General features: G+C 35.1%; 3 protein-coding genes and 1 pseudogene across 3 annotated transcripts; all 4 read left to right on the forward strand.

Annotated features, from left to right (window-relative positions):
- Positions 1–965: 965 nt before the first annotated feature.
- LOC106403167 (ethylene-responsive transcription factor CRF6) lies at positions 966–2,691 on the forward strand. The gene is given in 5 exon segments (XM_013844009.3): positions 966–2,033; positions 2,035–2,206; positions 2,208–2,271; positions 2,274–2,348; positions 2,351–2,691. Coding segments are annotated over 5 exon segments (807 nt in total). The 5' UTR covers positions 966–1,626; the 3' UTR covers positions 2,440–2,691.
- Positions 2,692–2,974: 283 nt separating this feature from the next.
- On the forward strand, positions 2,975–6,229 carry LOC106355329 (pentatricopeptide repeat-containing protein At3g60960, mitochondrial-like). The gene has a single exon (XM_048760289.1). The coding sequence runs from the start codon at positions 5,021–5,023 to the stop codon at positions 6,227–6,229; it is 1,209 nt and encodes a 402-aa protein (XP_048616246.1). The 5' UTR covers positions 2,975–5,020.
- A 399-nt stretch (positions 6,230–6,628) lies between these two features.
- LOC125588665 lies at positions 6,629–10,876 on the forward strand (annotated as a pseudogene).
- On the forward strand, positions 9,855–10,703 carry LOC125588466 (UDP-galactose transporter 1-like). Its single transcript, XM_048759819.1, has 3 exons — positions 9,855–9,970; positions 10,187–10,301; positions 10,503–10,703. The coding sequence occupies exons 1-3, from the start codon at positions 9,855–9,857 to the stop codon at positions 10,701–10,703; spliced, it is 432 nt and encodes a 143-aa protein (XP_048615776.1).
- Positions 10,877–12,553: the final 1,677 nt, after the last annotated feature.

The following is a 12,553-nucleotide window of genomic DNA, read 5'->3' on the forward strand; positions in this document are numbered from 1 at the left end:
GTCTGTGCTTGGGGTTGAAACCCTAGCTTGAAACACTGAAGCTGATGTTCTGGCCCCGGACGGTATGTTGGTTCCTGCTCCAGACCCGGAAGGAGGTGGCGGTGGAGGCAAACGGGTGCTCCCACCGGTGTTTCGATCAGGCATGGAGCTAGTTGTAGCTACATTGCTCCCCATGGTGCTGGTGATAGGAGGGGTAAACGCAGGAGCTGTCCTAGCGCGAGGCGTTTGGAAAGCAGGTTCCTGCCCTTCTGCACCTGGGCTATCAGGGGAGAAGTTCAGGCGCTCTCTAGGGAAGGAAGGGTCAGCTAACCGTTCATGGAAAGTGACTCCTCTTCCCTGGTGGACGGACGGTTGGGTCGTTGCGGATTGAGATCTGGTTATCTCTTCGAACTGTTGCTGCCGTTCGGCTAACTGTTGCACCGTTCGCTCGGTCTCTTGAGCTTTGTCCACTAACTGGAGCATCATCCGACGGATCTCAGAAAGCTGATCTTCCGTTTGGTTCGGAGCGGATTGATGCGATGGGTTATTGAGGGCTGAGGACCCAGAGTTGGTCCCTCCGGAGGCTCTCGGGTTATTTGCCCCCGGAGCAGTGCGATTCGGTGAGCTATTGCTCTGGTTCGATTGATCGGGGTTAGATGGATTCGTTCCGTCTAATGGATTCATCCTTTAAGCTTTAGAGAAAGGGATTCGATTATTTGTCCCCACAGACGGCGCCAATTGTGAGAGACAAGGTTTCACTTCTTAGATTTAGGTTAGGTCAAGAGAGATGAATGAGAATCGTGGGCTGAATCCCGTAAATAAACTTGAAGAATGAATATGATTTTATTGATGAGTTGAAAGATGATGAATACAAAAGAATGTATCTTGAGATGATTACTAAAGAATACGTAATGCTTTTAATCTAGTACAAAAGTTGATATATGGAAAAAAGATGGCTTGTCTTTTATCTTCTCCGTCTTTATATAGTCTAGGTTTCGTTGGCAACCCTTCAACTGTTCTCCGAGATATTCGGCTTCAATTACGGAACTCGCTTTAGGCTCCTCTTGACCGAGTCTCTTAAGGTGTTAGCTCACTTTCTGTCGTGACCTCTGCTATGATGTCTCCCAGGTCCAGTCGTCAGCTCGGCTTTCAGCTCCCTTTGTTATGATGGGCTTATCGCAACCCACATGCTAGCTCACGCTTATCGGTACCTCACCTGAGGGTCATATTCGGGTCCAACATCCACTTGGATATATATTCAAGTTAAAAAAACGAACTTAGCTGCATTCAGATGATTCATCTGGATGCATGGACAAAATGAAAAAACGAACAACATTTAGATGAAGCATCCGGATAAGATATCTAAATGGATCATCTGAATGCATCTTTCAAATGTACAAACGAAGAAGGCCTAAAAGTATTCCAAAAAAACACATTAAAGAAAATGGCCATAAAAGTAAAAAAAGGAGAATATGGAAATAATAAATGTCATGACTTATATATTTCCTAAGAAACGGCATTCTTCCCTACTTTAACATTTTGACTCTAATCTCTTTGTCTCCACGATTCACATCACAGTTAAAAGAAGAAAGAAAATCTATCTCTAGTATCTCTCTCTTTTGGTGTGATTATTACAGAGGGAGAGAGATGGAGAAACGAACAAGAAGAGTAAAGTTCACGGAACATTGTACGGTCAAACCCGTGCCAGCTAAACCATCCAACGGCTCTCCGAGAGTGGTCCGAATCGCCTTCACTGACCCTTTCGCCACTGTCTCATCTAGCGACGAAGAAAACGACAAGGTTTGTCCGACTCCGAGAGTGAAACGTTACGTTGAGGAGATCAGATTCGGCGAGACCAAACCCTCCTCCTCAAAGCCGGCGAGGAAAGCTAGATGCAAGCCGGAGAGAGGTGGCGGCGAGAGAAAGGCTGACGTGTCGGATCCAAGAAAGTACAGAGGCGTGAGGCAGAGACGGTGGGGATCCTTCGCGGCGGAGATAAGGGATTCTTCGACACGCATTCGGATTTGGTCAGGGACTTTCGCTACGGCGGAGGAATCGAGCCGCGATTCGACTCAAAGGTCACAACGCTCTGACGAATTTTCTGACTCCTCCTCCTTCGCCGGGGGAAACGCCGCCGGTTATCGATATGAAAACGGTTACCGGATGCGATTCGGGGAGCCAGAGCCTCTGTTCTCCGACGTCTGTTCTTCGAATCAATGTCAAAAGAGGAAACAGAGTATAGAACGGAGCTGGAGACGGAACCGATCGATCTGGCGGCGGAGGTGAAGCCGACCGTAGCAGAGAGTATTTCTGGGATTCCGAGTTTCCTCCGGAGCCGTTGTTTATGGATGGAATCGAAATCCATAAACCGTTTCCGAACCGGAGGATTTCTCGTTCAATTTGAATGAAGATTTCGATGCAACTCCATGTGAAGTCGACGATTTTTTCGAGCCTGATTAATTTTTTAAAATTTTGATTTTTACTGGTTCTGAGATTTTTGTGACGATATTGGCGGGGATGCATCTAGACCGTATGCTTGCTTTTTTTCGTTTATTGACGTAGACGGTTCTGATAGGCTAGACGCTGAAGCGCAAGAATTGCTTCGTTTATAATTTTAATGGTGTTTCAAGAAGTAAGTACTTTAGTTAAGATAAAAATGTCAGTGTCTGTTAAGGTTTTTGGCCCAACATTTTCGTTATTCGCTTGTCTTAACGTGAGGAAGCAGAAGAATATACTAAGTGTTTATAATGTTCACTAGATTCTGACCCGTGCACACATGTGTTATTTTTTATTTTATTTTTTTGTTTAAAATTTGTTATACATGATTGAGTGTATATATTTTTGCCACTTACCAATATTTCATATATATTTGATAATATTTTTTTATTTGTGCAAGTTAATAAATATTAACCTGTTGTTTTTGTTAATTTATTTTAAATGAAATAAAATATTATTTTTTAATTTTTTGCATTAGTTTTTCCATGAATTATCATTAATTTATGAGATTTTATTTCTTGAAAATTGAACTCTCGACTTTTTGATATTTGTCTAAACTAAATAAGATAATATTAAATTTAAAATTGTTTTATATAATATATACTATATTGATATTTCCAGATTATCAAAAACACCATCAGTTTTAGAATTGTAATTAATTAATTTTAAATATAATGACAAAATCTGTAAATAAAAAAATTACAAAAAGTATTTAATTTATTGTAAATATAATGGTTAAATGTGTAAATAAAAATAAATATTAAACGTGGTTCAATCCTAAGCTTTTTTTATTTAATCATCACTTCATGGATATAAGTGGAACAGATTTGGAAAAATTACATGTTTACCACTTTTATGGTACCACTTTTCATTTTTACCACTACTAAGGAGACATTTTCATAAATACATTCTTCAAGACTCTTATGCCTTTGTTATTTATATATATAATAAATCAATATTTAAATAAAAAATAAAAAAGAAATAAAAAAATAAAAAAAATTTTGAATTATACTTTTTCAAATTCGAATTTTTTTATAAATTTTTCTTTTTGAAATTTTTTTTTTCAAATTTCTTTTTGAAAAACGAAAATTATGTTTGAAATTATTTTTTAAAATTTTTTTAAGTATTTATTTATATATTTATTAGAATCCTAAATTTCACATTCCAAAAACCCTTCCCCACCCCTCAACTCTAAACCCTAAGTCTAGATTAGTTAACCCTAAGGGTATAATTTTTTTTTACCCTTCATTAAAAGTGAGGGTAAAAGTGGTTAGTGTAAACATGAAAAGTAGTACTATGAATGTGCTATTTGTGGTAATTTCTCAAGGAATTTTGAGTATTGTATAATTTTTAATGGACATCTAATAATAACATTATATAAATAATTATATTATGAAATCAAATCATGAAAATTTAATGAAAATATATAATTTTATCTATTTAATTGCTAAACAAAATTGTAACTATACTTTGTTATTTTTTTTTAAAAAAAAATTAACCACTATTTTAGAATAAAGTACAAAATTGATGTATGCAATGACTATAACACAATTGTATAGTTATGCAACATTACAAATTCAATACATTTATCAAAATCTCTTACTAATATTTTTAAAAAAATATTATACACAAACTTATAAATTAAATTTTTATAACATATAAGAAACAAATTACAGAAAAATGTAACATATTTACACAAAAAAAACAAAAAAAATAGAAACAACATTATACCCGGACTTGAAGCACGGATTAAGATCTAAAATAGACTAATACAATTACAAAGAAAAGACATATGTGTATATAATTACAAAGAAACGAATATATGTTGACGGGTCAACTTTTAAATTGCTATTGTTTTATAAAATAAATTTTGATTAAGATTTAGACACAAATATGATTACACAAATGGTGAAGGCAGATCAAAGACCTAATTTCTGAGTTGTTGTATGAAGATGTATTAGTAGAAGCTTCAGAAACAGAATGTTAGATTAAAAAATGGAGGAGAAAGAGCAACATAATTATGAATCATTTTTCTCTCTCTCTTTTTTTTTTTTTTAACAATTTGAGATGTTGAAATAATAAAAGTGTAGAGCAAGCTGGGATGAATGAAAGCAAACAAATTGAAGTACTTATCTACTGTTGGTAATCCAGATATTTTATGAATGGATGCATGCAAAACCAAGATTACACCTTTTTATTAGCTTAAGAGTCCTACTGACAAAGAGATACCAAAGTGTATTTACGAAAAAAAATATTTTAAGACATGCGCCTCCCATAATCCATCCACCTAGAAATCCACCAAAACACATAAATATTAGTCGTGAAGAACATGATCATAAAAGGTGGGATCAATATTTACCATAGTCGGGTCGGGTAGGGTCGGGCCGGGCCGGGCGATATAGTTGGTAGTGGGCTTCGAAGAGAGGCCCAACGGTATACATATATATATATATATATAATTAGAGACAATATTTTTCTAAATTTGGATTCTGCGGCAGTATAAAGAAAAAGCAAACCCTAAACTCCTCCTCCCCGGGCTTCCACCATGTCCTTCCTCAGGCGCATTGTCCAAAACCCGACCTTATCGAAAGCAGTTCCGGTGGGGAAGGCGATGATCCCTTTCCCACTGGGAAGAGACCCTTCGTCACTCCCAAAAATAAATCCAAACTGCGACGACATCGACATGGATCGCCGCCCAATATCTCTGCGCTACCGAGTAACAGCAATGCTCGGGCTGTCTAATCTCGACAAAGCCGTCGAGTACTCTCACCACGCTGTCTCTGAAAAGTATCGTTTCAAAAGAGACACTGTCTTCATCTGCAATTCAGTAATTGGAGCCATGTGCGACGCAAAACGTTACGAGGAAGCCATCTCTCTGTTCAACTACTTTTTCAACGAGTCTCAAACACTCCCGAACATGCTCTCTTGCAATCTCATCATCAAAGCTCACTGCGACCAAGGCTGTCTCGACGACGCTCTTGATCTTTTCAGTCACATAGTCATAGACGGACGTTTGTCTCCAGGGGTGGATACATACGTGATACTCACGAAAGCCTTGGTTGATGCTAAAAGACTCGACGAAGCTTGCGTTTTAGTGGCGTCCATGGGGCGTTGTTATTTCATGGTCTACGACGTACTCATTCGAGGGTTGTTGGATGCAGGGAGATACGTAAAGGCTAGCCAAATAATCGAGGAACTGAAGAGTAAACTCCCATGGAGAGTATATCACATGGCAATGGCACTCTATAAGGTATCGTTGATGGAGTATTGGTTCAAGCAAGGCAAAGATGAGGAAGCTATGGAGATATACAAGGTTTTGGACATGTCTGAACAGATGAACGATATTGTCGGAAATAGGGTTTTGCGAGTTTTGGTCGAGCACGGTAAGAAAACAGAAGCTTGGGAACTGTTCGATGAGATTATAGGATTCTGCTATCCCGACACGATTGGTATAGTGATGAAGTCTTTTAGTGATGAAAAGACTATACCGTTGTCGTGGGCTAGTGAGACGTGTTATAGGACGATCATCGCGTGTCTATGCGAACAAGGAAAGATGTCGGAGGCAGAGGAGTTCTTTGCAAAGATGTTTTCAAACTGTGAGGAAGAGGAATTGATGGTGGGACCTGACGTTTCAACATTCAGAGCAATGGTCAATGGGTACGTTATGGTTGGGAGAGTGGATGATGCTTTCAAGATGTTGAACAAGATGAAGATTTCAAATTTAAGAAAGCTTGCTATTCATCGAGCCACATAATTTTGCTATTTATTTATTTATTTATTTATTGAACAAAACTTAGGGTGAACTTTTAAACTTAGGATAAACTTTTAATAGAGGTGAATTTAAAGGTTCACAACGAAGTTTTGTTCGATACTCATTTTTGATAATATGTTCACATTGAGAGCAAGACTAATAAGATTTTATTTAGTTAGACCATCATTAACCCTGATACTTAGTGGGTTTCTTAGGGTAAAAAGTGATAATCAGAAGAAAAGAAAAGATGTATTACCGATCCTTAACTGGAGTGTTTGGCGATCGATTATTAGTGGAGTTTTAAACCCACGTGTCAGCTTTCTAGTTAAAGTTTTTTTTTTCTATTTTCTTTTCTTTCTTTTTTTTCTTCTCTTTCGCCTCTCCATCTTCTAGTGTTCTCCGTTCGAAGGAAAGGGTCGAAACCCATCGAGCAAAATCAATGGGCAGAAGAGAGGCGTCGTTTTTTTGCGCTCTCTCTCTACGCAGTAATTGAGGTGACGAAGAGGAGACGGGGGAGAGAATAGATCATGAAGGAAACCTCACCAAAATCTTTCGAACTTCCTCCAGAGATCATCAGGGAGATTCTCATCCGATTACCAGACAAATCAATTGTAGGTTTGATTAAGGAACTGAAGGAATCAGCTGCTACAAAGTTCAAGACTTTCCAGATTCCTGTTGATTGGATGCTCGAAACCATTACCGTTGTCGATTCTCAAGTACCCGTCGGAGACGAGGTCAATTTGCATTGCACGAGCTGGAGATTCGCGGTGGAGACCAACAACCTCGCCCCGTGGAGCACGATTCCGGCGGAGTGCACCGACTACGTCAAGGGCTATGTCACCGATCTTGAGAGAGTCTCTGAAGAGGCTTCCGTCTTTGCGAGCACCGTCATTTCTCCGCCGGCGACGACAAGGATGCGTGGATTTTCGACATCGATGTCCAATCTTCCCTATTACATCGACCATGGCTTTGGGTACACGTTTCCTCAATCTCAAAGTTTAGTTTCTTAATCTTGTTACTCGCTACCAAGCAATGTTGCAGGGTTGAGGTGTTTGATCACTCAGAGTTCGATAAGTGGGTTGAGAGAGGAGTGGCACCAGCTATAGCACCAAGCTTGAAGCTTTATCAACGAGTTATAGATTTGGGGTACAGAGTTTTCTTGCTTACAGGGAGGAAAGAGAGCCACAGGGTTGTCACTGTTGAGAACCTCATCAATGCCGGCCGTTTCCAGAACTGGGACAAGCTCATTCTCAGGTATACCTAATCACAGAAACACATTTGGTGTAGTAGCTCTTTGATCACGCTTAGTATATGTACTAATCGTAATGGTTTGATTTAGCTAGTTACTTGTGGTCACTACTTACTATTTGATTGGAGTAGTGTGATGAATGAAGAAGATAATAGAAACAGCAATTGTTATGGTCCCCATTCTTTGATTAAAGTGAATTGTTGCTGGCTGGCACAGGCAGGACAATGTAAGAAGATTGGTTTGTCTTCACTCTATTATTGTGTTTTCTGTTTTGCGTGTTTACATGGTGAAAGTTTGTGCAAATAGAAATTTTGGAATATGGAAGTTTGTATTCAAGTGTGTAGCGTTTACAAATGTGATTTTCAGATAAAATTGGCGTCTGTGAAACTAGCAGTGAAGTATATGAAGAGAGTATCTGCAGAGCTTGAAGCCAAACTCTTAATAAATCTGTTTATTTGTTGTATGTTTAGTTCACAGGAAGATTTGATGCAGAGACAAACTTGTATATATTCAAGGTAATTCACAAACTTGTATAGATAGCCTTTGTTCTTCATTCTACTTCGCATGTTCTTCATTCTTATTCTATCTTGTAAACAATCAAAAACAATTTCTTAACCCTTAATTAAGAAACTAGCAATGGAGGTTAAAAATTAGGTGTCTCTTAACTTAAGGTTCCTAACTAACATTTATTACTAAAAAAATCATTAAGAGATCCTAATGGGTTCTAGGGATAATCATGCTCTTACATCTGCAGTGTTTTTTTTTACGTCACAAAGTACATCTTTTTTAGTTATGTTATGTTTTTAGTTTTAACTATAGGTGTCTTGCCCACTTGCGGGCTTAGTACTCTTACAAAAATTGTAAATAAATATATTATCAATTTAAAAATCATTATAATAAATTATTTTCTGATTTTGAATCATGTAATAATTAATTAATTATTAAAAAATTTGATAAAGTTTTTTTTCCCCGTAAATATCCTTTATTACGTAAAATAAACTTGTAAACATTCATATGTACATAAAACTATATAATATTTAATTATAAAATATTACGATGTAAAATATCTTTTGATAGGTAAATTTATATAAAAATTATTTAAGAAATATCGTATGAAAAATAAAATTTATATTATTGTTCGAATTAATAATTTTGGCCCTTAAACAATTTTTTAAAAACTTTTTTGTTAATTACATAATTTATTTACTAATTAACTGATCCCATTTTTTAAAATATTTTAGGTCAAAAAATGTTTATCGCATAAAAACCTAATGTTTAGACCGAAGAATCTCATGCTTACTATTTGGTTACAATGAAACTATACCAGCTCGGTTTTATATCATGATTTATCAATTTAAAAGTTAATTATGGTTATGAGAAGTTTACATTCACGTGTCAATCCTACCTATCTTGGATAATTTTTTTTTTCTGTGTTATTTTGGTTAGTGTTCGATATAAATATTGATTTTTGAATTTATTCTCATTTTTTTGCCTCAGATTTAGAAAATATTTAAGATTCAAAATTATTAAAGAGATACATACTTAGGTTAAGATTTACGCCTTGTGCAGAATAGTGATGTCAACCGAGAACCTGGACCGCGGGACAGGCCCGTTAAGGCTTGGGGCGGGGCGGGTTTGGGCTGTATATTTGGTATCCCGCAAAATGGCGGGCCTCGCGGGTTGGTACTGTGTGGTATTGGGCTCAAAGCGGGATGGCCCAAAAGAACCGCGGGCAACCCTAAAGTCCTGCACCCTCTTGCCTCCTCATTTCATCTGGAACCTGAAAAAACAAAAGAGAGAGAGAGAGAGAGTGAGAGAAAGACGAGTCGCCGACAGAAGAAATGGAGATTCGGCTACAGAGAAGCCACAGTTACTCCATCTCGGCTTGTAAACTTCACAGATCAAACTCGCATCTACAGAGATAAGCCTTTTCACCTCTTCTTCTAAGTTTTGCATGTAATATTTTCAAGTTCTTTATCCATCAAACTCTCTGCCCTACACCTCTAACGATTTACTCTTGTATAACATGTTCAGGTTGTTAGCTACCTAAGGAAAGAGATCCGTAAGATGCATGCAAGATCCAAATAGATGTAAGATTCTCTAAGACTCCTCCTTGCTCAAGAAAAAGAGATTCGATCGAAGCTAATAGTTGTTGTTTGAAATAGAGATTCGCTTTGTTACTTGATGTAACTTCTAACTTCTAAGCGAGTTCTAACTTCTAAAATTGGAATACTACCATGAAATTACATATGGAAATCATTAATGTAATATGTTTTTTTGCTGCGTTGATGTATCAGAAAATATTACAATTACTGCAAGTTTAGAATTGTAGTGGAGCGCAAGTTACGTAAAATTGAATAGTGAGATTTTGATATCATTATGGCGATTTATTTGCAAAGCTGTTTGGATTCTGCTGCTGCTCTGTTTGGGTGTTTAGCTACTTCCACGAAGACCATTCTTGCTGAGTCTCTTCTTCATGGTTACAAATTTCACAGGTCAGTGCTCCTTGTTGTGTCTTCATTGGAGTGATGTTACTTCAATTGCACTAGATGGTCATGTGATGCCATCTTAATCTTGATTGAAAATGTGATTGATGTATCTCTCTTTCCGGTTAAGAGTAAATCACATGAGCTTTTTTGGGAAGTTAACCAATGAATATTTGTCTGCGTAGGAGAAAGATTTGATTGTTCTCTGTTCTCTCTTTTATGTAGCATAAACACAGTATACTACATGTCTCCTTTCGCCACCATGATTCTCGGGATACCGGCACTATTACTGGAAGGCAACGGGATTATGAGTTGGTTTGAAGCACACCCCGTCTCCCTGGTCAGCACTCATCATTATATTCAGTTCTGGTGTGTTAGCCTTCTGTCTCAACTTTTCCATCTTCTACGTCAGTCATTCATTCCACAACTGCAGTCACATTCAACGTAGCTGGAAACCTCAAGGTAACAAAAGGACAATCTTAAAACCCAATAATCGTATAAGAATGCTGTCTTGAGAGCATGGTTCATGTACTTTTGGCAGGTTGCGGTGGCTGTATTGGTGTCATGGTTGATATTCCGTAATCCGATATCGTGTATGAATGCTGTTGGACGTGGGATCACGCTTCTGGGATGCACATTCTATGGATACGTGAGGCAAAGTCCTAGGACTCCTCGCACACCAAGAACCAAGATGGAGTTGCTTCCTCTTGTTAATAACGATAAACTCGAAGGCAAAGTCTGATCTCCGACCAAGATAGAACTTTAATAGAGAACTAACATTTTGTCTTGTCTTATTTTGGGATGGTAGAAGAGATAATGATTCTTCTTATTTTCTATATCTCTGTGATATGTAGAATCTATAGTCTTATGATAAGACTCTTATCTAATACAATTATCATATACAAATTCATCACACACAGTGCTGTCTGATTCTGAAACTCATTTATAGGTCTAACTAGATATTAACCCGCACATCCGTGCGGATATATTTATATTTTTAAATTAATATTTAAAATATAAAATATGTTATAAAGATATATATCTAATATCAATTTTATGTATATAATATTTATTTTGAAAATTTATATTTGTTGAAATTTGTTTGATGATATTGTACAAATCATATATTAATGAAGTATTTTTGTTTATTTATTTAAAATGCAACATCAATATTAATAGTTTAATTTTAAACATTAGTTTTATATGAATTAATAAAAAAAAATTATTAGCTTCTTTGTTTAGAAATTTTTATTCTCAAAATGGTTTTATGTGAATAAATTAAATTATTTTTGTTATATTTTAAAATATTATTTTATTTAATATATTATATTTCAGTTTAATGTTTTTAATTTTACTAAAAATATCAACATAAAATGTTACAACCAATAAAATATTATTTATTTTATTTTATATAAAAATTAATTTTGATAATTTAAAAAGAATTGGGCTATACTATTTAATTTTAAAATTAGTTAATGGAATATATAAACAGTCAAATGATAATTACCTAATGACAATATATTTATTTTTCTTAGAAAAATGTTATTGTTTAGATGTACATTGTTTTTGTTAGGAGAATATCATATATGAGTAATTATAGGATGTTTAATTAAATTTCTAATGAATTGTCTAACATAGACTTGTGTATGGTAGATAAAAAATAAGACTATATTTTAATAGAGCAGATAATTTCACAGCAGTAACATCTAACCAAGGCAATTATGATGAGCAAGCTTTTCCTCTAACTAAGTTAGACTCATCTATATTATTAAAAGAGAAGTATCCATATAAATTATCCCTCAGTTTTTCAATTTATTTACAATCATATGCCATTGAAGTAATAAATTTACTTACCTTTTAAAACTCTTGTCTTTTACAGTTTAATTAATGCATATCCTAAATCTAACTTTAATTTAAAAAACAACAATAAATGCATGTTTATAGGAATTTCTATTTTGAATCATGTAAATGCAAGTGTAAGTGCATATTTATAGGGATTTTCTATTTTGAATTATTCTTTCGACCAGCTTTGGTAACAATACAATCGATTTTCATATCTAATAACAATCAATTCAAAATAATTAATTAAATAATTAGCGTGTGTAAATATATGTTTGTAGAGATTTTTCATCTCAAATTATTTTTTCTACTGTTAACTTTCTCATAGAATAATTAAATAATTAGTTAAAATTTTCGGCCACAACTAATTTAAGATGACCCAAATTATTATGTATATTTATACGAACTTAAGCCCATAATTAATTTGTAATTATTTTAAACTTAATTTATACATTCATTTTAAGAAATCTCAATTTATTATAAAAAACCCGGTAAAATTTGTAAAGATCGTTAAGTATTACGATTAAATTTTACTCAAAACAATCGTTAATCCATGATACAAGTTCTCTATTTTTTTCATTTTTTTATTGAAAAAAATAAAAAAATATATACGAAGATTAAATTTTACACACGAATCATTTAGTATAAACAAAAACAAACTAAATAAATAAATAAATATCTGTGCGGTTTTGGAAATCAAATTCTAGATGATGGTAAAAAACTAACTTCTTACTTAGAATATAAAACATATTT

The sequence above is a fragment of the Brassica napus genome, chromosome C6 (assembly GCF_020379485.1).
Source record: "Brassica napus cultivar Da-Ae chromosome C6, Da-Ae, whole genome shotgun sequence".
NCBI lineage: Eukaryota > Viridiplantae > Streptophyta > Magnoliopsida > Brassicales > Brassicaceae > Brassica > Brassica napus.